Source organism: Paroedura picta, chromosome 3 (assembly GCF_049243985.1).
Source record: "Paroedura picta isolate Pp20150507F chromosome 3, Ppicta_v3.0, whole genome shotgun sequence".
Taxonomy (NCBI): domain Eukaryota; kingdom Metazoa; phylum Chordata; class Lepidosauria; order Squamata; family Gekkonidae; genus Paroedura; species Paroedura picta.
Window position 1 is genome coordinate 122,600,543 of NC_135371.1, and position 22,973 is coordinate 122,623,515.

Consider the following 22,973-nt stretch of genomic DNA (forward strand, 5'->3'; position numbering starts at 1 on the left):
TAGGCTGATCCTACATTGATTATGGGATTGGACTAGATGACCTGTGTGGCCCCTTCCAGCTCTATGATTCTTTGAGAGAGACCTATGTCTCTTTGTTTGGAAGCTCCTCCAGCTCATTTTCTTCATCCTTGCATTGACATTTCTGACTACAGATACCTGCAGTGAGTTTAAAACATACTAGCTGGAAAAGATGTATTGATATGACTGTAGACCTCTCTGCTATCACAACAGCAGGATGAACAGGAAATAACTGTTAAACCCCATACACAGAGATACTCGTTGCAACGTTGTCACTAGTTAATATTGCCCTAATGTCTTGTTCCCTTTTTCCAGAATGGCTGCAGTCTGTCCAAGCCCTGATGATCCTGGCCATCATCTTCAGTGTTCTGTCTTTGTTCCTGTTCTTCTGCCAGCTCTTCACTCTAACTAAGGGTGGACGGTTCTACCTTACTGGCATTTTCCAGATTCTTGCTGGTAAGTAATAGAAGGGTGTGGTTTGCAGTACAGTGAAGAGAGCATCTGAGATGGAGTATCGATTAATGATGAAAAACAGGACAAGTCTGACACAGTCAGCTACTTAGGTGGGGAATATGTTTGAAACAGAACCCCCACTCTTAACATGGATCTCTTATAAGAACAGGAACATTAACTCTGGGCAGGCCCAGCATGCTTCTGAATCCTGGACTGTTGAATTCTATAATTGTTTTTTACTTTCTGAGGATTCCATTTGACAAACCTTGATCCTAGGTGAGGAATTACTGTTCTCATCTAATTGGAAACTCTTTCCATGTATTATGTATCGTATCGTATGTATTATGGAATCAAATGTGTTTTCCATCTCCTTCCTCTCCTTTGCTAAATACTATACATTAAACTCCCTCATCTATACCACCAGGCCTAGAACCAACTGTTAGCTACTAGGTTTTCACAGCCAGATGTGCCCCATGCATCAATGCATCATTTGTCAACAAGAACAGTTAATTTTAGAGTATTTAAATAGAAATCCCAAAGAATGGAGCTTCAAAACCATGCTTCATCGGTGATGAAAATGCAGTCAAATCACAACTGGCTTATGGCAGCCCCATAGAGTTGTGAATACAAGAGATGGACAGAGGTAGTTCCTCATTGCCTGCCTCTGTGTAGTAGCCATGGACTTCCTTGGTTTTAGAGAATGCCAAATTTGGTGAGTGCTGTGTGTGAGGTAAGTACTAGTCTCTAGCTTGGAAGGAGGACAGGAGGCCTTATGGCTGATTCTGTGCAGTGTCATGATGTCAAGTATGCTCCTTATGGGAGTTTAGAACCTATTTCCAGTCAACCCACCTTAAATAAAGTGAGATACGCATGAGGATGGGGGAAAGCATATGTACTGTGACAGTCATCAGTCTCCTGCCTTTTCTGAATTTATCCTGGCACAGCACCAGGCCTGTTGATGAGCTTGGTAGCCAAAGAGACTCTCCTCCTGAATTTAACTTGTTCTACAAGCCGCCCTCTAAGAGGTGGGGAGGAGACGATGTGTCATTGGATGATGTAGCACATACAAATCTATTTACATCATTATAGAGATTTATTTCAAAGTGCTGACACCAATCATTAAATACTAAGTGAGAAATCTTTTAAAGGTATTCACATATCCACATATCACAAAGTAACAGTACTAATACATATACAATGAGTTGGTAATTTAAAAATGCAAGTTGGCAGTAAATCATTGAGAATTGCAATCAGCAAAGAGATGTTGCTGGGACGGCATGCCAGTTCCACTAAAACAAGGTTTACTGCCAAAGCATTGTAACTTACAGGCACATATCATTCTTCCCATGTAATAACAATTACAAAGTGATACCAGCCTTTCACATTTCAGTTGCAGCACATCAGTAGATTAACAGTGTTGCAAACATCAGTAATAAAATGCTCACTTGTGAATCAATTATAAAAGCCTTGTTAAAAATCTCAATTAAGCAATATTACTTTATTACCTTATCCCATCCTTTTTCAACCTTTTGACCATGGAGGAGCCCCCAAAAATAAACTGTATGATTTCAAGTTCCACCAGGAGTTATGTCATCTGGCTACATCCTCTGCCACACCCTCTGGAAGTCACTGGATGTGACAGCCACCTGTACCCTTTGTGACAGTCACCTGTACCTCTTCATGATGCTTGGAGGGGAGGAAGGAGGAGGCAGGGCCCTGCCAACAGGGCTGTTACAGACCAGTTTCATTCTTTGGGCCACCACCTCTCTTTCTCTGTCCCTTCTTTAGCTGACCTCCCCACATGGGCCCAGCCCACCCTTCCTTTCCTGCTTGTGAGAACTCGCAGACTTTTAAGGCAGGAAAGGGACATCCTCCAAGGAGCATGAGTCTTGTAGGCTCAAGGAGGACAGGGGTGGGGGGGAGAGAAGAGGTGGTTTAAGGTGAGAGAAAGCATGCAGGCTCTGCCCACAACCAGGCACAAAAACCACAAGAAAACTCACGCTCGGAAATAGCGATGAGGGACGATGAACGTAAGTGGTTCCCTGGCTTGTGGTTGAGTCCATTAAGGCAGGAGGGGAAAGGCTGCAAACCCCTTCTGGAGCTCCCTTGGACCCCCAGAGGTCTGCAGAACTTGGGCTGGTAATACTTGCCTCACCCTATGGGTGTCTTTGACTCTTGAAGTTACCATAAAAGGCTGCTAGCTTCCATTAGAGATGTTCAGCATCTAAGAAACTTACCTGTTTTCAAAATTTGTGTTCCTTCTTTCTATCATTACATCTTCAACAGAGCACATAAATGAGTTTGAACAAATAAGTTTGAATGAAAATAAACCACAGGAATGTGAATAACAGAAAATTACTGGAACACGTAACTTTCTGCTCTCTTGCCAACCATTGAACCAATAATATTGCTGGGCTGAAATGTCCCTGACCAGCATTCATCAACTTATTCTGTGATTCTGTTGTAACTCTAGACTCTAAGTGAAGCTGTAAAGCCTATTCTGAGGAGGCTTTATGTCTGTGGCTGTTGTCCGTCCACATCTCCCCACCTTCCAACAAAGCAATTAACAAATATTCCTCCCCCCCCCAGCTTCTAGGCTATTTATTTATTTATTGTATGGCATCTGCATAGTGTAGCTAGGAGGTCCAAGGATTGTCTGGCAGCCAGGCAATGGCAGCCAGGACGTTTGGATCTGGTTTGCAATTGTCTGACTCTGCATCATGACCCTTTGAGTTTGCTGGAGGAAGTATCACCCAAGTCCTTGGAGGTTTCCCATCCAAGTACTAGCCAGGGTCGTCCAAATTCATTTGAATTTTTGTTGAAGTATATATTAGTGATATGAGACAAAATGAGTAGTAGGCCTCAGCCTCTATACCCTGTAGTTGGACCTCCAGAGGAACTGGTTAGTCACTGTGTGCATCTTAGTGCTGGGACTAGATGGACCACTGGTCTGATCCAACAGGACAGATTTTATGTTGTTCATACTTACTTATATGGAAGTTTGAGATCTGCAAATAGTATTGAAACCAACTTGAATACTCTCAGATATCTGCCTCATATTCATGTCTCCCTATTGACATCTCATCTTAATGAAAGATTTGCAGCTCTGAGATTTTTCTTTTTGCTTCTGGACACATATACTCAGAATGGAAGTTGATGATAAATGATCTTGTAGAGCAGTGATTCCCAAAGTGGGCGCTACTGCCCCCTGGTGGATGCTGCAGCGATCCAAGGGGGCGGCGATGGGCCACAGATGCATTTGGGGGCGATGAATAACGATTAAAATTCAAAAAATTAATTTCCAGGGCGCTGAGTAATATTTTTTTCTGGAAAGGGGGCGGTAGGCCAGATAAGTTTGGGAACCACTGGTATAGAGAATAGTAGTTAAGATAGAGAATTCAAAGTTAGTCTGTTTCCTTCAGGTTGGAATAGAACAGCAATTGTCTCTTGTAAGATGGCTGTTTTGCACTGCCCTCCTCCTCCTAAACCTGTACTCAAGAGCTCTTATTCTGAAGTCAGAGTTAAACCCTGTGGCCTTTGCTTCCACAGTGGGCGTTCTGCCATGGGAATAACTACAGATATCATCTCTGGAAACTGGCTTTTAAAGTTTTCTTTGCAGGATAAACAACACAAGCCATCTATGTTAAATTCCTTCACAGGGTGGGGACTTCATCTCTTCCCCTACCTGTGCTGAGGCCTAGTAAAGCCTTCTGGTATCTCCAAGCTGGAACAGCTCTTCCCATCTCCTGAACTACACTATTCATGTCCTCTTATCTAGTGACTGTAGGGGATTTGTGGAATGACCCCAGCACCCTTTGCCATCCCACCCATATTGGAAGACAATCATTTTTGCTCCCAGCATGTAGGCTTCTGCTGTTGCTGTGGGTGTCCTCTCCTTGGCTTCAAGAGAATGGGAGCTGCATCAGCAGCTTGTGAATTCAACACATTCCCACTCCTGCACTTTCTGTGAACAAAGCAGGCAGTGTAGAAGGAAAGAACAGCTCAAATATCACTGTGGTTAGGTGTAGGTGGTCCTGAGGCACGTCGCAGGGCTTTGGAACAGAGCTGAGTCTGGTGGCACATTGAGCAGGTTGTGGAATTGCTGGGATCAACGAAAAGGCCTTGTTCTGGGCAGTGAATAGAAGAGTCCATTGTGTAATCCTTGGCAGTCCCTGATGCTAGGCTTAAAAAAAGAAACAGTTCTAGAGCTGGTATTGCTGATCTGACAATAAAAAAAGCTGAGCTTAGTGGCATTACTGCATAGGGGGCCTGGCTCAACCTGTTCATACTTTGATCACTGGGGCTTAGGGCAGTGGAGACAGCAGGATGGAATAATGAGACAGCAGCCTGGTTTAATGCCTACCAGCAAGGCAGGATTAATTATTATGCTAAGTAAGTTAAGGAGTAAGTGCCCAGCCAAATTGTGATCCCTGCTGAAAAGTTATTTTCAATAGCAAATGAGAGCCTGTCCAGATTCTTTCCTGGGCACCTTGAACCTCTTTGCAATTCAAACAAGGCCATTTTTTATTACAATTGCATCCTTTACAAATTGTCACAGTGCATGTTGCAGGAGGTCTGTGGTTTTCTATACCATAGGAAACCTAAGTGAGGAAACCAGGACTGATGGATGGATAGATCCTAAAGGAAACTTAGTTGTCTTTTCACAGCTGATATTTCCACTGCGGTCCTGATGTTACAAATATGATCTCTTGACGATGACTGCTGAGCTTGGTTTTCTTTGTATGAGTACTGGCCCTGGGACTGGGATGGGGAAGAGGAAGTGATTGTATATTTGGTCCCATAGATTTGTCTTCCATTTCATTCATGGCATTTATTGCTTACATTCTGTCTCCTCTACTTCCTAGGCCTTTGTGTGATGAGTGGTGCTGCCATCTTCACAGTGAGATACACAGATTGGCATCACCCTTCAGAGAAGCTCTCCTTCGGCTTTGCATACATCCTAGCCTGGGTGGCCCTCCCACTGGCCCTCATCAGTGGGGTGATTTATGTCATCTTGAGGAAGCGTGAATGAAAGGTCAAGTGAGGCTGCTGAGAATGGAGCACTTGGGACAAGGGGGTGTCCAAGAATTAGAAAATGAGAAATGGAATTTAACCAAAAAAAAAGTAAACCAACAAGGAAAAAAAGAAACCAAACTGAAAGAAGGGTTACTGTGTTCATTGAAGATGTATATAGTATCTATGGTTTTAAGAAAAACCTATTTATAACACTTTTTACATATATGTACATAGTATTGTTTGCTTTTGTTTGTTTGACCTGCCGCCAAGTTTAAGCTTAAAGAAAGTGCCTCTTACTCCTAACAATATATTTAGTGTGTCAATTTTTGCCCTCTTCTGCTGTGGAAGCAAATGGATCCCTCCTCCAGAGCTTTTCACTGCCAGCCCCAAGCCAAGGACAAATTGAAGTTGGTCCTTTAGATGGGCAGGAGAAACTGTTTCTGCACTGATGGTGGCTGATGCCCTCATTAGTCCTTGCTGAACAACTGATAAAGGCAAATCTTAAGTAGAAGGAGGAAGAATATCTATTGGAATGTAGATGATGCCTCAGACAGGGGTGAGGAAGCCAAGCTTCATGATAGCTCCTCAGGAGAAGGGCAGGATGTAAAGGTCTTCATCAATAAATGCTCCCAGAGGGGAGTTGTATCTACTGTTGTTTGTATGCATTGTCCCAGTGAATTAAGCATGTTCTAGAATACCCAAGACTAGCACTGAGGCTGAGGTAGAATAAAGTGAGTGGGACAAGGGGGCGGGAGAAGGATCTAGTCAGTTTATAACACAAATGGCTGTCTTCAGCCGTGCCTGTTGGGAATGGTAGACAATGACCTTACAAAAAAGAATTTTCCTTCCGTTTACTTAAGAATAAGCTAAAGTAGAAGAAATGAATGAAACATGGTAAGCTCTCAACCCTCCCCCCCACTTCTCTATGAAATTGAATACCAAATCTGTGAAATGGTGCTATCTATTTACCATTCCTTATACTGCTAAGCCATTTAACCTTTACGCACTGGAAAGTCAGATAACAATTTTATGAATAAACCAAGGAACAGGAATGATAAATAATTCTGTGTAATATATATAGCCTATAACTGCTTTTGTACTTAGGAAAGTTGCTATTATAATTACTACTATTTTTTTAATAAAGCATTTATAACCAAAATGTTTTCCCCCTCCTTCACTGTCAGGAGGGAAGTAAGGCAATCTTGTAGACCCCATAGGATCCCCCCAGCTCCTCTGTAATCCTTTCCTGTGCTTCCAGAAGTGTGTCTGGCAATGAACTCTTGTTGGCAGCCGCATGTAGGATATGTAAGTGGTGCCCTTTGATGCTAAGACTCCAGACATTATGATATGATTATTTTGCTTTGCCTTTCTGATTTTATACCAACTGTGTGGACTAAGAAGCAACAAAATAAAAGTCAGAATAACTCAAACCTCTCTTGGATATTTTTTTTTTTGTGCCCACTGAATGTGGGTAAAATGGCATAAGAAACTTGGGTATAGTGTACACAGTATTTGCTAACTCACATCAGTCTGTTTGCACTCACTTTGGATCAGTTTCCCATCACATTTATTTGAATATTTGCATCTTGCACTTTCTCCTACAAGAAGACTTGCAAAGTACACGGAATCTAGCAGTTCAAAATGTACAATACCCAGGTTAAAAGCCAAATGAAATCACAAATTACTCTCATTAATAGCTCATGGGGGGGGGAAGCTCCATCTTGCATGTGCTCTTAAAAATGAAAGCACACTGTAGGGGCTGCTGCAAAGGTCACTTCCAAATAGGCTGATGTTCTCACTTGTATTCAGCTGGAGTTACTGGGCAGAGTGTCTTGCTGTGTGGCTTGACAGAGGCCATAGTACTTTCAAATAAGTGGGCCTTAATGTGTGAAGGGCTGTGAAGGTAAGCAACAACCTTGGACTAGAAACAGATTGAAAACCAAGGAAGATGAATCTGGATCATATGACTGATGCTGAAACATGCTGGAGCCTGTGAAAAATGAGCTGCTGCAGTTTGTACCAATAGTTTCTCCAGGTACCCAGTCATATCCTTCAGCAGAGGGATGTTTGTAGTCTCCTGCTCTTAGGGATAAGCGCAAACTGAACCACAAAGGCCTATTTGTGATTCCCAAGCATATTCATGAACCTTCAGAGAGGTTTGTAGATGGAGCAGAAGTCCCCTTCAGCTACTGAGTCCTGATCCCCACTGAAACTACAAAAGCAACCATGTGGTAGGGAGGCTTTCCACTGTTCAGTTGTTTGGGGCTGTCATATGCTGTCTCTAAACTTTAAAAGATGGCAGCCTGGAAAACAGCTGCATGGCGGGGAGATGCTCTCCACTGTGCAGCTTTCATGCTGTTTTCTGCAGGGACTGCATAAGACAGCCCCCAACAACTGAGTGACTGGTCCCTTTCAGTGGGGTGTGGAGGCAGTTCATGGTTCAACCACAAACCAAACTGCATTTTCCCAGTTCATGCCCATCCCTATTTGAGATTTAATGGAGAACTGAGGATGGATGAAGGGAGCATTACTAACCTCCTTTGTTCTTGGCCAGAGGATATGCTTTATGTGACATATTGATATGGATACAGTTTACAGAACTGTACTTTATACAACATATTGATATGGTATGGGCCCATCTTTATGCCTTTATGAACCAGAATCCCAGGGCACAAGTTGAAGTATTACTTCCTTCACTGTTCTGTCTTTCAGCTAATAGCCCAATGTAAAAGGAGCATCATCTACAGATGTTCTGGTATCTTCTAAGGTTCTTTTGCAATCTACTGTACAGCCAGGAATAAAGCACCTAAATTAGGTACATTTTTAGTATGGCAGTCTAAGTTGGCACTTCACATCATCATCATCATCATCATCATCATCATCATCATCATCATCATCATCATCATCATCATCATCATCATCTATTAGACTTGTTTCTCACAACTCCCAGCAAGCCGGCTCATGGCAGGTCACACAATAAAGCCCCCACAGACAATAAAACCCCAATTAAAAACCCATTAAAATTAACATTGTAAATGTGATATTCAGTAACTGTAGATATTAAAGGGGATGCTTTGTGTTATATACATATTCAAAACATTATTCTTTCATACTTAAATCTGGATAACGTAAAGAGTACACAGCTCCTTGTCAGTATTATTCCTGGCACCATCTCTCCGGAGCCTGAGTCTTTACATCACCTACTACCTGGCCATCTTAACTAGTGATGCTGGTGCTCTAGCACAGTGGTCCCCAACCTTTCTGAGGCTGGGGACCGGCAGGGCATCAGGCCGCGCCTGCGCGGACCGCGCCCACTCATCTGGCCGCGCCTGCGGACCGTGCCCCCGCGGGCCATGCCCGCGCATCTGGCCACACCCGCGGGCCTCGCCCGCGCATCGGGCCGTGGCCACGCGGCCCAGCCCTGATTCCCTCTCCCCGCCCTCCCGCAGTAAGAAGCTTCCTGGGCCGCAAGATTGCGGCCTGGGAAGTTTTTTACTGCGGGGGGGGGGCAGGGAGAGGGAGCCGCTGCCCGGCGCCATGGCCTTCGTGGCCCGGCACCGGGCCGAAGCCCGCAGGTTGGGGACCACTGCTCTAGCACACTAAGCCATGTTCCCTCTTCAGAAGCAGCACCAGGAGTCTACAGTAACACTTGGGTTGTCAGGTCGATTGGACCAGCCGGCAGGGAATGGGGGAGGGGGGAACATGCTAGGAGCTAGAAGGGAAAAACCAGAAAGTAAACGTTTCTCTGTGTCACCCCAAAATGGCATCATTCATTGCTGATGTTGGGGGGGGGGGTGATGCTGTGGTTTGTGGGCAAAACCTCTATAATTAGCTTCTTACCACAGAATTTTGCCCAAAAACCAGAGCATTACCTCCTGAAATCAACAATATCCCTACATTGCTTATGGGTGATGCAGAGATGCTGTGTTTCTTTATAGTTGTTCCCTCTTGACGCCTGGTAAATTCCCTCAGTTTCTTAGAGCCTTAAAAGGCGGGGAGAAGCTTCAAACCGGGGACATCCCCTGGCCCCAACTGGGGATTGGCAGTCTTTTTAAACACTTCTACTGTGTTTCAGTATCACTGCGTGCAGATGGAAAGCAGCAATTAAGTGGTGGTTATGATTGCCAGCCTCCAGGTGAAACCTGGAGATCTCCCAGAATTACGACTAATCTTCACATAACAGAGATCAGTTATCTTGGAAAAATGAGTGCGTTGGTGGGTGAACTGTATGGCATAACCCACTGAGGTCCCTCATGGCTCCAAACCTTGCCCTCCCCAGGCTTCGTCTTAGAGTTGCCAGCTCTGAGTTGGAAAATGTCTGGAGAGTTTGGAGGTGGAGCCCGGGGAAGACAGGGTTTGGAGACAGGAGGGACTTGAATTAGGTATAATGCCATATAGTCCACCTTCCAAAGCAGCCATCTTTTCCTAGTGAACTAATCTCTGTCATGTGGAAATCAGTTGTAATGGTGGAAGCTTTCCAGCTGCTACCTGGAGGCTGGCAACCCTACTCCACCCCCACCCCGCAAAATCTGGAGTTTTCCAACCTGGAGCTGGCAACATTAATGTGAAGGGAGGCTTTCACCATGAAAGCTGCTGCAGGAGAAAGTGTTGGGCTGCCCTTTTCCTTCACCTGCCAATGTCTCTATGTAAAGAGAGATTCCAGCCATTCCCCACCCCCCTTGCACCACAGACAGGGCTTCTCCAACTGCCCTCAGCTGGTACCTCCTTTAGTTGCTCTGGACAGCAGTCCACTTTTGTAGCCAATGCCTAGGAGCCAGCAACTTCCCAGCTGCTTCTTCGCCATCAGGTGTCCCTTCCATTTCAGGAAACTAAAAACAAGAATGAAAGAGGTGCAAATATTAACAGGGCACTTCCTGAATGTTCCTTAGGACACCTTGATGTCACCCAGAAACCTGTTAAGCGTTTCAAATACTCCAAATGTTTACGAAATAGAAGAGAGAGAATGCACCTGTGCCCATTGTGAGGAAGATAAAGCTTCCTCAACCATGGTTTTGTGAAATCCTGGGGTTTCTTGATGGCCTTGGAAGGATTTTCTGAATAGGTGGGAGTTACTTAATTCTGTATATATATTTTTAATTGTGTTAAACATTTATCAGGTGATATGACCATTTATGATTGATAGATTTTTTTAAATATCCTGCTACTCCCACACAGTGGCTTATGGTGGGTCACCACAGTAATAAGTTCCCAATAAAATTCCCCTTACAATAAAACCCAGTAAAACAGCCAATAACATCTACCCGTTGTTGGTGAAAACTCCCCAGTCTCCATAGCACTGCCTCGAGGGCATATCAGTAGGGGTAGCCCGGTGACCTGGCTGGCTCAGTGAGGGGCCCAGATCTTATTGTCTTGGCTTCAACCAAAAACCTGGTGGAAGAGCTCTGTTTTACAGGCCCTGGAGAACTGGGGGAGTTCTGTAAGGTCCCTCAGGTGGTCATGTCAACCCACCCACCCCTCCCAAAATGGCCTGGAGAAGGTGGGAAGGAGAGGGGCCCCAAATGGGCATGTACACAGCTATGCTTCCCAACCATATTCTGCATGATCACACAACTTCTGGGGGTTCTTGAAGCATGAAGAATGTTTCAGGGGTTTCTCAATGGTACAACTGTTGAGATAGGCTGGGATAGATTTTGAAATCTGAAAGCTAATATTTGGTTCCATACTGTACGTTTCATACAACAATGTATGTCCCTGATTTAATCAGAGAATGAATCTTTTCCTGGGGCTCTTATGCATGTAAAGGTTTTCACCTAAGTTAGCATGCTGACTCTTTAAAATCATCATTTTAAAAAAGTGGTCATATTTTCCTGCAAGGATTATGCATTTGAAAGACTTATGACAGCAAATAGTGTGTGTATGGGGAGGGGAATTCCTCCATTGTGCTAGACACTCAATGCTAGGCCATGATCAGCTGCAATGTCACATGACTGCCACTCTGGCATGTGATACTGGCAGGGTCTTATGGGAATTGTAGCTCATGGACATGGAGATCTCATCAAGAAATTTCTCTGGGGGTGCACAGCATTTTGAAAACATTACAATCTTTCCCCCTCAGAGATATGCTGTTTCTCATAGAGAGTGGATTAAAATGCTTGCAGATGCCTCTGAGGGAATGAATAAATTAATTTCTGCTGGTGTAACATTGTCATAGCACATGTGGGAGGTTTTGCACCGAACAAGAGGCGCCACAAGCTCCCACTGGTGGACAAGGCACTAGAAGCTGTCCGTTTCCCCCATTGGTGTATGGTGGCACAGGGGAGGAGATAAAAAACACACCAGCATTTATGCATGAAAAAACAGGTGTTTTCATGACTTTTTAAAATTACTAAAACTAGTAATTTAAAACTAGTTTTAAATACTGTGCTAAAAAGACGCAGTGGTTGCTATGAAGAAGGAATGCCACGCATAACCAAAAATATAATGGTGGCTTTTCTGTGGCAAAACCAGCTCCATATGCAAAAATAAAAAAATCAATATCTTTTTGGATAGACTTTTTACAAGGTTTCCTGCCATGCATAATACACCCTGGATTAAAAAAAAAAGCCTGTTGACACTGGAAAGGACTAATTTTCTCAGAATGCAATTGAATTGTTCTCGGGATCTTGACAGATTGTTGGAAGCTCTTCTGGAACGTCATCTTCCTTCCTCCAAATGTCTGCCTTATTCCCATGTAGCACTTCACAGCTCTGAAAAGCATGACGTTTGTAATGGATACCATAGAATCATAGAATCATAGAATCATAGAGTTGGAAGGGGCCATACAGGCCATCTAGTCCAACCCCCTGCTCAACGCAGGATTAGCCCTAAGCATCCTAAAGCATCCAAGAAAAGTGTGTATCCAACCTTTGCTTGAAGACTTCCAGTGAGGGGGCGCTCACCACCTCCTTAGGCAGCCTATTCCACTGCTGAACTACTCTGACTGTGAAAAACTTTTTCCTGATATCTAGCCTATATCGTTGTACTTGAAGTTTAAACCCATTACTGCGTGTCCTTTCCTCTGCAGCCAGCAGAAACAGCATCCTGCCCTCCTCCAAGTGACAACCTTTCAAATACTTAAAGAGGGCTATCATGCCCCTCTCAACCTCCTTTTCTCCAGGCTGAACATTCCCAAGTCCCTCAACCTATCTTCATAGGGCTTGGTCCCTTGGCCCCAGATCATCTTCGTTGCTCTCCTCTGTACCCTTTCAATTTTATCGATGTCCTTCTTGAAGTGAGGCCTCCAGAACTGCACACAGTACTCCAGGTGTGGTCTGACCAGTGCCGTATACAATGGGACTATGACATCTTGTGATTTTGATGTGATGCCTTTGTTGATACAGCCCAAAATGGCATTTGCCTTTTTTACCGCTGCATCACACTGCCTGCTCATGTTTAGTTTACAATCCACAAGTACCCCAAGGTCTCGTTCACACACAGTGCTACCTAGAAGCGTATCCCCCATCCAGTAGGCATGCTTTTCATTTTTCTGACCCAGATGCAGAACTTTACACTTATCTTTATTAAATTGCATCTTGTTCTCATTTGCCCATTTTTCCATTGTGTTCAGATCTCGTTGAACTCTGTCTCTATCTTCCGGAGTATTTGCCAGTCCTCCCAATTTGGTGTCATCTGCAAACTTGATGAGTAGTCCCTCCACCCCCTCATCTAGATCATTAATAAATATGTTAAAAAGTACCGGGCCGAGCACCGAGCCCTGAGGTACCCCGCTACTCACCTCTCTCCAGTCTGATGAAACACCATTGACAACAACTCTTTGAGTGCGGTTCTCTAACCAATTCCCTATCCACCTATCTGAAAATCCAGATTGCAGTCCTTCAACTTATCCATCAGAACATCATGGGGAACCTTGTCAAAAGCTTTACTAAAATCCAAGTAAATGACATCAACCGAATTTCCTCGATCCAGCAAACCTGTTACTTGGTCAAAAAAGGATACCTGAGAACCCCTGTTACTTTCGGGCAGAAATGTTGCATCTTTAACCTAGTTAAAGATCTGGCTCTGATTTATGAAATTCTGCCACAAATGTTTGGCTTATGGTGGGTCACTACAGTAACAAGTTCCCAATAAAGTGGACTGCTTTACAGATACATTGCTGCTCAAGATGAAGAAAACTGCATTTGATGTATCTCTAAGCAAAATAATTCCACAGGTCTACTGGAGTATGAGAGGCCTTACTTTATTATTAAGAAGAGAAGCATGGTTGAAGTCTGCCCCCTTATGGTCAAGCCAGTGGGAAACAATTTTTCTGCTTTTATCATTGCAGTCTCCATATGTGAGAAGCACATTTGCCTGGCTAAATAATTAATGTTATATATTTAGAATATATTGCATATTCGTGTACATGTTTTCAATCCATGTTGAAAAGTGGCATTTACTCTCCATTTCTACACCTGCAAAAAGTTCTCATCAGATGGCATATAAGGAATGTAGTTGGGCTTAGGGATGGACATAAACTGGTATACAAACTCCACCCTCCAATAATTGCACTGGCTACCAGTTGATTTCTGGATCAGGCTTAAGGTCTTGATATGATAATCACCTTTAAGGACGTATGTGGTCTGGGCCCAGTGTACCTGAGGGATCACCTCACTGTCTATTCCCCCCACTCTATGCTCCACCACTTCCAACTGGCTGGTGATCTCTGGCCCCAAAGAAGCACATTTGACCTCAACCAGGGCCAGAGCTTTCTCTGTCCTGGCCCCCACCTGGTGGGATGAGCTCCCAGAAGAGATCAGGGCCCTGCTGGAGCTATCTCAGTTCCTCAGGGCCTGCTATATGGAGCTCTTTCACCAGACATTTGGTTGAGGTCGAATGAACCAACAGCCATCTACTGGGCTCCCCAGAACCACCCTTCCTTCCTGAACAGACCAACCTTTGGGGTTATAGTTATTATGTTAACATTTCTACATTAGCTGTGTTATATTAGTTATGAATCATTATGCAACCACTGTTACTACTCTTGTTCATTTGATGTTATTCTGGCTTATAATTTATTTATCTTCTTGTTTCTTATGTTCTATGTAAACCACTCTGAGAAGGGGAAGGAGGTATATAAATATAAGAGATAAATAAAATAAATAAAAAATGCCACAAAAGTCACCTGCATGGTGGTTCGCAAGGCAAAGTTCACGCAATCTAACCTGCACGAGCTTCCAATGACTTTCCACGTTGTTTTCCAATAATATTTGGTGGTTTGTGGTAGGGTAGGGTGTTGCCGTCTGCAACAAACACACTGGTGCTGATCAATTGGATATCAAAGCAATGGGAAGGGATGGACTTCTGCAGCCCCAGAAACACTAAGAGTGGCCCTCCAAATCAATACAGGCAGCACTGGCCACCAATAAGAGATCTCTCATAGAGCAGAATGGTTTATAAACCTAGCTTACATGCAGCTGTTTTTTTAATGTTGGCAGATTTTGTGGTGTGCTGTTAGAGGAAGAGATGGAAGGTGGCTGGGAGGATAACTGGAAGTCAAAACATAGGGCAGAAGGAGAAGTCAGAGAGTGAAGGCAGTTGCTGGATTTCTGTTGAAAAAATATTTTCTCAGTGACTGTGCTCCCAAGCCCCAGGGCATCCTTCTACAGCTGAAATGTGTGCACCAGGCAGTTGAGACAATGCTTTTTGTGTACCACAGGATCTCTGACATCTCTAGCCCATGGGAGGAGGCATTCTACTGCACCACAAACCTTACATAATAAAGCAGCTCGGGAACCAGAAAGGTTCATAGTGGCATGACAGTTCATGCAGACCCACAAATCTATATGAACCTAAATTTTCCAGGTTTGTGCCCATCCTTAGTTGGGCTTTTTTTTTTGCCTCCCTCAGTTGCAAAATGTATAACTATTCCCTTGCCCAGTAACAAAAAAATAATGAAGAAGTTTTTCATTTATTATGTATTTATTTAAAACATTTTATGCTGCTTTCCCACCAAACAGGGCACATTTCCCAACTTGCACACATCAAAACATTTGGGCAAATTGGAAAAAATCCAGGAAATATCACATTAGATAAATGGAGAGATAAAATTGGAAGCTAGTGGAACAAGACTGGAGTGATATGGATCCACTTTAGTCAGCACTCTGACTATGGCATTTTGTATCAATTGCAACTTCTGTACACTCTTCAAGGGCAGCCCCACATAGAGCACATTGCAGTAATGTAATTCTTTTCATGGAGGACACATATACAACCTGCGCTCTCCCAGTGCACTGGCTCTAGATTGAAGACTGATTCAGGCTCAAGGCTCTGGTCATGACTTTTAAAGCCCTAAATGGTCTGTTGTAGAGAGTGAGAATCTTGAAGTCACAGGATGTAAGTCTGAGGATAAGGGATGTGATCCCTTAGAGAGGTGGGACCCCTTCCTTGGGTGATAGACCAATATCCACTCAGACTGAAAATACCCCTGGGGGGCTAGGAAGAAGCGGGCTTCTGATAGTGGGTGATTCGATCATTAAGCATATAGAGAATGGGGTCTGTGATAGGCATTCAACTACATGGTGACTTGCTTGGCTGGTGTGAAGGTTGCAGACATCACACATTATCTAGAAACTAGATTCAAAGCCCGTTCGTGAAACTTCCCACCAGCATTTCTGGACCCGGTGGGAAGGCCTGCTTCCCCCCCTGCACCTTGGCAGTGGTGCGGCCTTCCCCTCAGGCCTAGAAGCACACCCGGGGCCTCTTCAAGTACCCAGGTGTGCTTCAAGGGCCGTGGGGAAGGCCTCCTTTCTTTACTCACGGTGTCCTGCCGCTTCTCCGTTGCTTTCTGTCCTGTCCAGGTGAGGGCCTGGAAGCCTGTCTGAGTGAGGGTCTAGAAGCCTTTCTGGCCTGTCCTGATGAAGGCCTAGCTTGTGCCCTCACCTGCTTGGCTAGAATTGCTGTCTGTCCTGGTGAGGGGCCCCGCTCACTCTCCCCCCACTCTCCGCCTACTTACCCCTTTACGAAATATGAAGGTGGAAACATGTTGGTTAGTAGTGCTGGGAAAGAGTCAGCAGTCATGGTGCTCTTTGGCACCAATGACATTGGAAAATGTTGTCATGTGATTCTGGAGGAAAAATTTAGATTACTAGGCAGAAAGTTCAGGCCTGTGAATATACGGCAACAGTGAAATCATACCCCTGGATTGCTATATATGAAACAGACCCTGGAGGCAAATGCCATTTTGTGCTGTATCAACAGGGGCATCACATCAAAATCACAAGATGTCATAGTCCCATTGTATACGGCCCTGGTCAGACCATAACTGGAGTACTGTGTGCAGTTCTGGAGGCCTCACTTCAAGAAGGACGTAGATAAAATTGAAAGGGTACAGAGGAGAGCGACGAGGATTATATGGGGCCAAGGGACCAAGCCCTATGAAGATAGGTTGAGGGACTTGGGGATGTTCAGCCTGGAGAAAAGGAGGTTGAGAGGGGACATGATAGCTCTCTTTAAGTATTTGAAAGGTTGTCACTTGGAGGAGGGCAGGATGCTGTTTCCGTTGGGTGCAGAGGAAAGGACGCACAGTAATGGGTTTAAACTACAACAATATAGGCTAGATATCAGGAAAACCTTTTTCACAGTCAGAGTAGTTCAGCAATGGAATAGGCTGCCTAAGGAGGTGGTGAGCTTCCCTTCACTGGCAGTCTTCAAGCAAAGGTTGGATACACACTTTTCTTGGATGCTTTAGTATGCTTTGGGCTGATCCTGTGTTGAGCAGGGGGTTGGACTAGATGGCCTGTATGGACCCAACTCTATGATTCTGTGATTCTGTGATTGTAACCCATAAAAACAAGACCTTGAAAGGTTGCCTATGATAACAAACCCCTGAATCTGTACCTCTGACAACAGACCTCATTGTGGGACAAGACTAGCACTTGTGCATTTCTTCAATCAAGACTATTTCAATTAAGACTCTGGACTTTTGACTTTGGCTCTGGCCTAGACAAAAAAGCAAGTTAGGCCAGGCTTCCCAGGGGAGCATCATTGAAGCTTGGCATAACAGACTGACTTTCTCATGAGTTCAGCATCCCTGCATCTGTGGGAAACACACACACATTGGCTGCAACTTCAAAAAACATCCTCCTTCCTGACTTCCGCACACCCCACTAAATGACAGATCTCAGAAGGGTTTTCTTACCTTTGAATCCCCCTTCCTATCCATTTGAAAACGGCTGAATGCCAAGAGTTTTATGGCTTTATATATCAAACCAGGGACAGTTTCCCAGAAACTCTTTGATCACTTTTGATCCTGGTCTTTCTGGATCAATCAACCTTTGGGTCATCATATCAAAAGGAGGCATCTGCATCCTTTGTCCAAAAGCCCACTTCACTTTTTATCACATATTTGGCTAAGGAAAGGGTATATAAAACCTTCCTTGGGGCTCCGTGGGTGCGTTCTCCCTCTGCTGATGCTCAACTCAGATGCTTCATTCATGTTGACCCAACGCCATCCCTCAACACACCCAACTCCTTCATCTACGCATGCTACTCCTAGATAAGGTAAAAGGTAAAGGTATCCCCTGTGCAAGCACCAGGTCATGCCTGACACTTGGGGTGATGCCTTCTAGGATTTTCATGGCAGACTCAATACGGGGTGGTTTGCCAGTGCCTTCCCCAGTCATTACTGTTTACCCCCCAGCAAGCTGGGTGCTCATTTTACCGACCTTGGAAGGATGGAAGGCTGAGTCAACCTTGAGCTGGCTGCTGGGATTGAACTCCCAGCCTCATGGGCAGAGCTTTCAAACAACATTTCTGCTGCCTTAGCACCCTGCACCACAAGAGGCTGTATTGCCTAGGTAGGTAATAGCATAAACCTTGCTGCTCCATCCCCAAACTTAGCCATTTCCTATCTTATTTCTTTCTGCTGTATGTGTTTGTGTAATTGCTTAGTGTTTGTTTGTGCCTTATTCTGTACATAAAGCCATAACATTATTTTAAGCAATATTAGTTGTTTGTCTTGGATTTCTGAAGGGCTTAATCACTTCATAAACTGTGCAAAGCAGATCCTGCTTGTTATCCCTTTTTCACTTAGTCAACTCCCCATTTTTTGATTAGAGCATCTTTAACTGCTCCTGCGGAGCGGATTAAATAAAGCAGTAAGGGCCCCAAGGGCGGGTCCTGTCTGGGATGAGGAAGGGTGCTGATAGGCCCCTTCCTCTGGACTGACAATCAGAGGGCCCAAGTGGCAGGCGCAAATTGGGCCCTCCGATTGTCAGTTCGGCAGCAAGGGACACAAATCCTTAAGGTGCAGAACAGCTAAGCTCAGCTTGTGTGACTTTCAGAACAAGGTAAAGACTTCTCCATAATACTGTCCTTTTGATGTTCATGAGCATCCACAGCTGCAAGTACATTAATCTCCTCCTCCTCCTGAGTGGCTGCACCACCAAAAAGTGGAAGAGAAGTTGACAGGCTGTGATTAGGAAGTATGAGTTCTGTCCTCTGACTGAATTCCCCCAAATGTTCCACAGTCCAAGGAACAGCAGCAAGGAAGCAACTTACTTTGCATTGATTTGCACATTAGCAGGCAGGCAAGTTTGCCTTCTTTCCTATTTCCATATTTGGACCATTCTGAGCACAGTAGATAAGAGTTCCATTCTCTGTGACTATTATTTTTTTTCTCAACCTCAAGTTGCAGCCAGTTTAGGATGACCCTGTATGCTTTTCAAGGAGTTTAGGGGTGATTTGCCATTGCCTGCTCCCCTGTCACAACCCTAATATTCTTTGGTGGTCTCCCAGCCAAACATTAACTAGAGCAGGCCATGCTAAGTTTGTGAACTCTGATGAGCTCAGGCTAGCTTGGGCTAGCCTGGTTACGGCTTGTAGCAACTACAGCTTCCCAAATAATAAAGTGTCAGTTATGTAAGTTTTTTAAGTTGTAGGAGTCCTGTCATAAAATGAGGATAACTGTGGAAGAAGCAGCTACAAAGAGGGTTAAAACAAAACAAACAAGATACCAGTGATCCAAACTCTGTACAGGAAGAGCTGAAATTAGTATGAACCTTCTAATTTAGCTGTAGGTGATCTATATGGTCATATTTCCAGATGTATTCCAACCACTGTTATGCTAACCAACAATTTAAAAAGGACAACTGTCCTCTTTGAATGTCTTCATTCTTGGCAAGGTCATCAATGAGCTCAAACATTTGAACATTGATGCAGCTGGATGGAACTGGAACTCAAAGAGTTCTTAGAATGGCATCATGCTTTGGGGGCTGCTAAATTATAACAAAAATTGCCCAATAAAACAGCTGGATAGGAGAACAGCAGCAATATGTTGGAAGAGCTACAAACAGAGAAAGACTGAACACCTAATGGGAAAGATTCTTCAGTGCATATTGTTTCATAAACTTAATTAGTTTAACTACTCCATCCTGTGCTCAGCAATAAAACCTCTTTCAAAGCAAACATCTTTCTTTCCTTTCACTTATTGCCTTGTAAATGCCTACACGCAATTGCAATGAAAATAGATTTGTTATTCTTCATGTAATTTATTCCTGACATGGCCACCTGGGGGCACTGTTTAGCTGGCTAAAAGCACTTGCAGATTTTTTTTTTTGCAGAAGTGGGCTAAATGGATTTGAAACATTTTCTGTTGGCTATGAATAAAGAAAGCAAGGTGACCATTCTGCATCCAATAGTGGATTCTTTTGACCATGTACCTGCATTGCTTTCTTGGATGCTTTAGGATGCTTTGGGCTGATCCTACGTTGAGCAGGGGGGTGGACTAGATGGCCTGTATGGCCCCTTCCAACTCTATGATTTTAAAAAAACAACAACATATAAGCAACAGAAGGAGGGAAAGCCCCAACCCTGAATGAGGCAACAAAGGGATATTTATTCCAAAAGTGCTTATCTAGGGCTCTGAAGTTATAACAGATCCCTTGAGGTCTGTATCTAGCTACAGATTTCCATAATCTCTTTGTTTATATAAGGATCAGCTCAAGGCAAAATACCTAGGTTTCAGTGTGACACAAAATATGTATCTCAACATGGCAACAAAATATCCTGTAAAGATCAGAGGCCTAGAATCTACATTTTCCATATATATGCAAAAGCCAAGCTCCTCAAAGACAAGACGGTGGTCAGACTGGTACTTCACATGACGTGATAAAGCACTAGCAAAAAGCATTATATGGTAGCCTGGGCTCCCATTGTAAAGTGGGGCCCAGATTAATACTTTGTACAACTGTATTCCATGCCAGTAGCATACTTTCATTGGGACCACTAGGATTTGTGCAGGAAGTAATTCATTTTGCTTCACATGGTTGGCTTTTGCTGCTCCATTCAGTTGAGCCACCTTGCAGAAGGTGGGATTGGGAGACCACTATATAACCTCAGTGCCCAGTGAATGAGAGGGAGTCTTAGATTCATCACTTTAATCATTAATCCACATCACACATGACCAGCCTGTTGGGTCTGCACACAGATGGATCATGGTGCTTTCCAACATTGTGTTGATAGAGCTTCCTCAGCCCCACGAATAAGAAATCACCACTCATGGAAGTGCAATGGGTAGAGTCATTGATTATTTATTTATTTATTTAATTTAGAGAACCTATATACTGCCTCTTGAGAGATGCTAGAGCCGGTTCAAGAATGCATTATTTACTGATTGATTAGCATTATTTCTAGGAGTTCACATATCCAGGGTGCTTTACTATCCTTATTTCATTTATCCTTGTCACAATCACACATGCCCAGGTCATAACTCATTCATATTTTCATTTTACAAATTGAGTCAAGACTGGAGTTAACTTGATTTATCAGGTGCTACCGGGTGAGATTCATGGATGAACAGCTATCTGAGCCTCAGCAAATCTTGTTCTAGTTCAATATTTTTACTGACCTAAATTAACCAGGCACCAGTTCCACTGTGTTGAAAATCAAGCCCTGTCCACATCTAACACAGAGCACATGTATGTCTGATTGAAAGAGCCAAAAAACAAAAATAATTTAAAAGCAAAACTGAGGACCACTAAGTGGATAAATGTTGTGTTTTAAGTTGCATATTCAGTCCTGCATGGATTGCAGATAAAATACAAATTCCTCATCATATGCATACTGTATCAGTATTCACTGGATTGTAACTCCATTCACTGTAACTTCAGTCCAGGGCTTCAGCCTTCCTCCTTTGGATTCAAAGGTCCTTGGTTGATCTATACCAATTGACCTTGAGAAGGTCTATGGACAGGCAGCATAGAAATCCTCTAAGTGAATGAATGAACTAATAAAGATATTGTCCTGATCTAACTGGGGCAGCCCTCCATTAAAAATACTTATAAAGGGCCGCATTTAATTGTTATTACATGTATATTGTTGAATGCATTTCGACAACGATCCTCCACAGGTGCCAAGTAAGTAAAAATGTATGAAATGACAACCCATGGCCTCCATCGCCAGTCAAGGCTTATGCCAAAGCCAGACTCCAGGTTCTCTCAGGCTCCATTTTCAGTTTGACCAAAGCCACCAGTCTGACCTGACAGCTGCAACCCTCCTGCTCTGCATCCATTCCTCCCCCACTCCATTGTATTGCCAGTCCTGTGGCCAGCAGAGTCCCTTGCACCTGAGGGCTCTTGCCCAACCTCTTTGTCTTCACACCTGCAACCCAACCTGAGCCACTCTGCCAGGAGGGAAAGAGAAAATAGTGGGAGAGGGGGGGAGGGAGTGAGATTACTCCCACAAGTTCTTGCTGGTTCTCCTATAGGTAGTGATTTTTCTATTGAACAAAAGAGCAGGGGCCATATCTTAAAAATGGTGACTCTGCCTATATGTGTCAGAAACAAATTGAAGACCAGCTGCCTGGTTGTAACTTTGCTCCATTAGACAGTTGAGGCAAATTTTCTAGTCTTTGCATATAAGTTTCTCCTCAGTATTTTTTTAAAGGCTGTCTAAAAACAATTATGTCATCTAAATGGACAAACACTTGAGGTAATTGATATTTCCCACAACTCACTCCATGAAGAGCCGAAATGTAGCTGAAACGAGCCTCAGAAATGCTCCAAGGCTCCTATCCAAAGTGATACAAATCCAAAGAGGCAAACAGAAGCCATCATTTTATTGAGCCAAAAACCAAGAGTAGCCACACCTCAGACCTATCAGGTAGGAACACTGGTTCTCAGATAACCAGTCTGAAGCATGGTGAATTCCAGGCACAGTGGGCTGTATCCAGACAAAATCAATCAGTGGAATGAAATTCCCTGCCTCCCCTGTCCGGCTGCTGCCCACAGGTCTGTGGGACAGGGCAGCTAGAAGAATGACATGGGAGGGGGGATTTGCAGCAGGACAGGGAATCAGTAGAAATTGGCCCTCCCCGTCTATTAGCAGCAAATTTAGTTTGGATCCAGTCCAGTGTGCAGATCAATTATAATCCTCCTGTTTAAAATTCTATGGCCTCTCTTCCTTACATCCATGAATGGTAATGCATAAAGGCTGTGAAGATCCCAAGGCCTTACTGTTAATTTGCTTTCAATTTACTGTCAATAAAGAGG

The 22,973-nt window shown here is 43.9% G+C and overlaps 1 protein-coding gene across 4 annotated transcripts in view; it reads left to right on the forward strand.

The window, feature by feature from the left end:
- PMP22 (peripheral myelin protein 22) overlaps positions 1-6,917 on the forward strand; it is a 35,606-nt gene extending 28,689 nt beyond the window's left edge. For all 4 annotated transcript variants that reach the window (XM_077327549.1, XM_077327550.1, XM_077327548.1 and 1 more), the window contains exons 4-5: positions 334-474; positions 5,337-6,917. In XM_077327549.1, coding sequence (XP_077183664.1) covers positions 334-474; positions 5,337-5,503 — 308 coding nt within the window. In that variant the 3' untranslated portion in view covers positions 5,504-6,917. The remainder of the gene's footprint in view (positions 1-333; positions 475-5,336) is intronic.
- Positions 6,918-22,973: the final 16,056 nt, after the last annotated feature.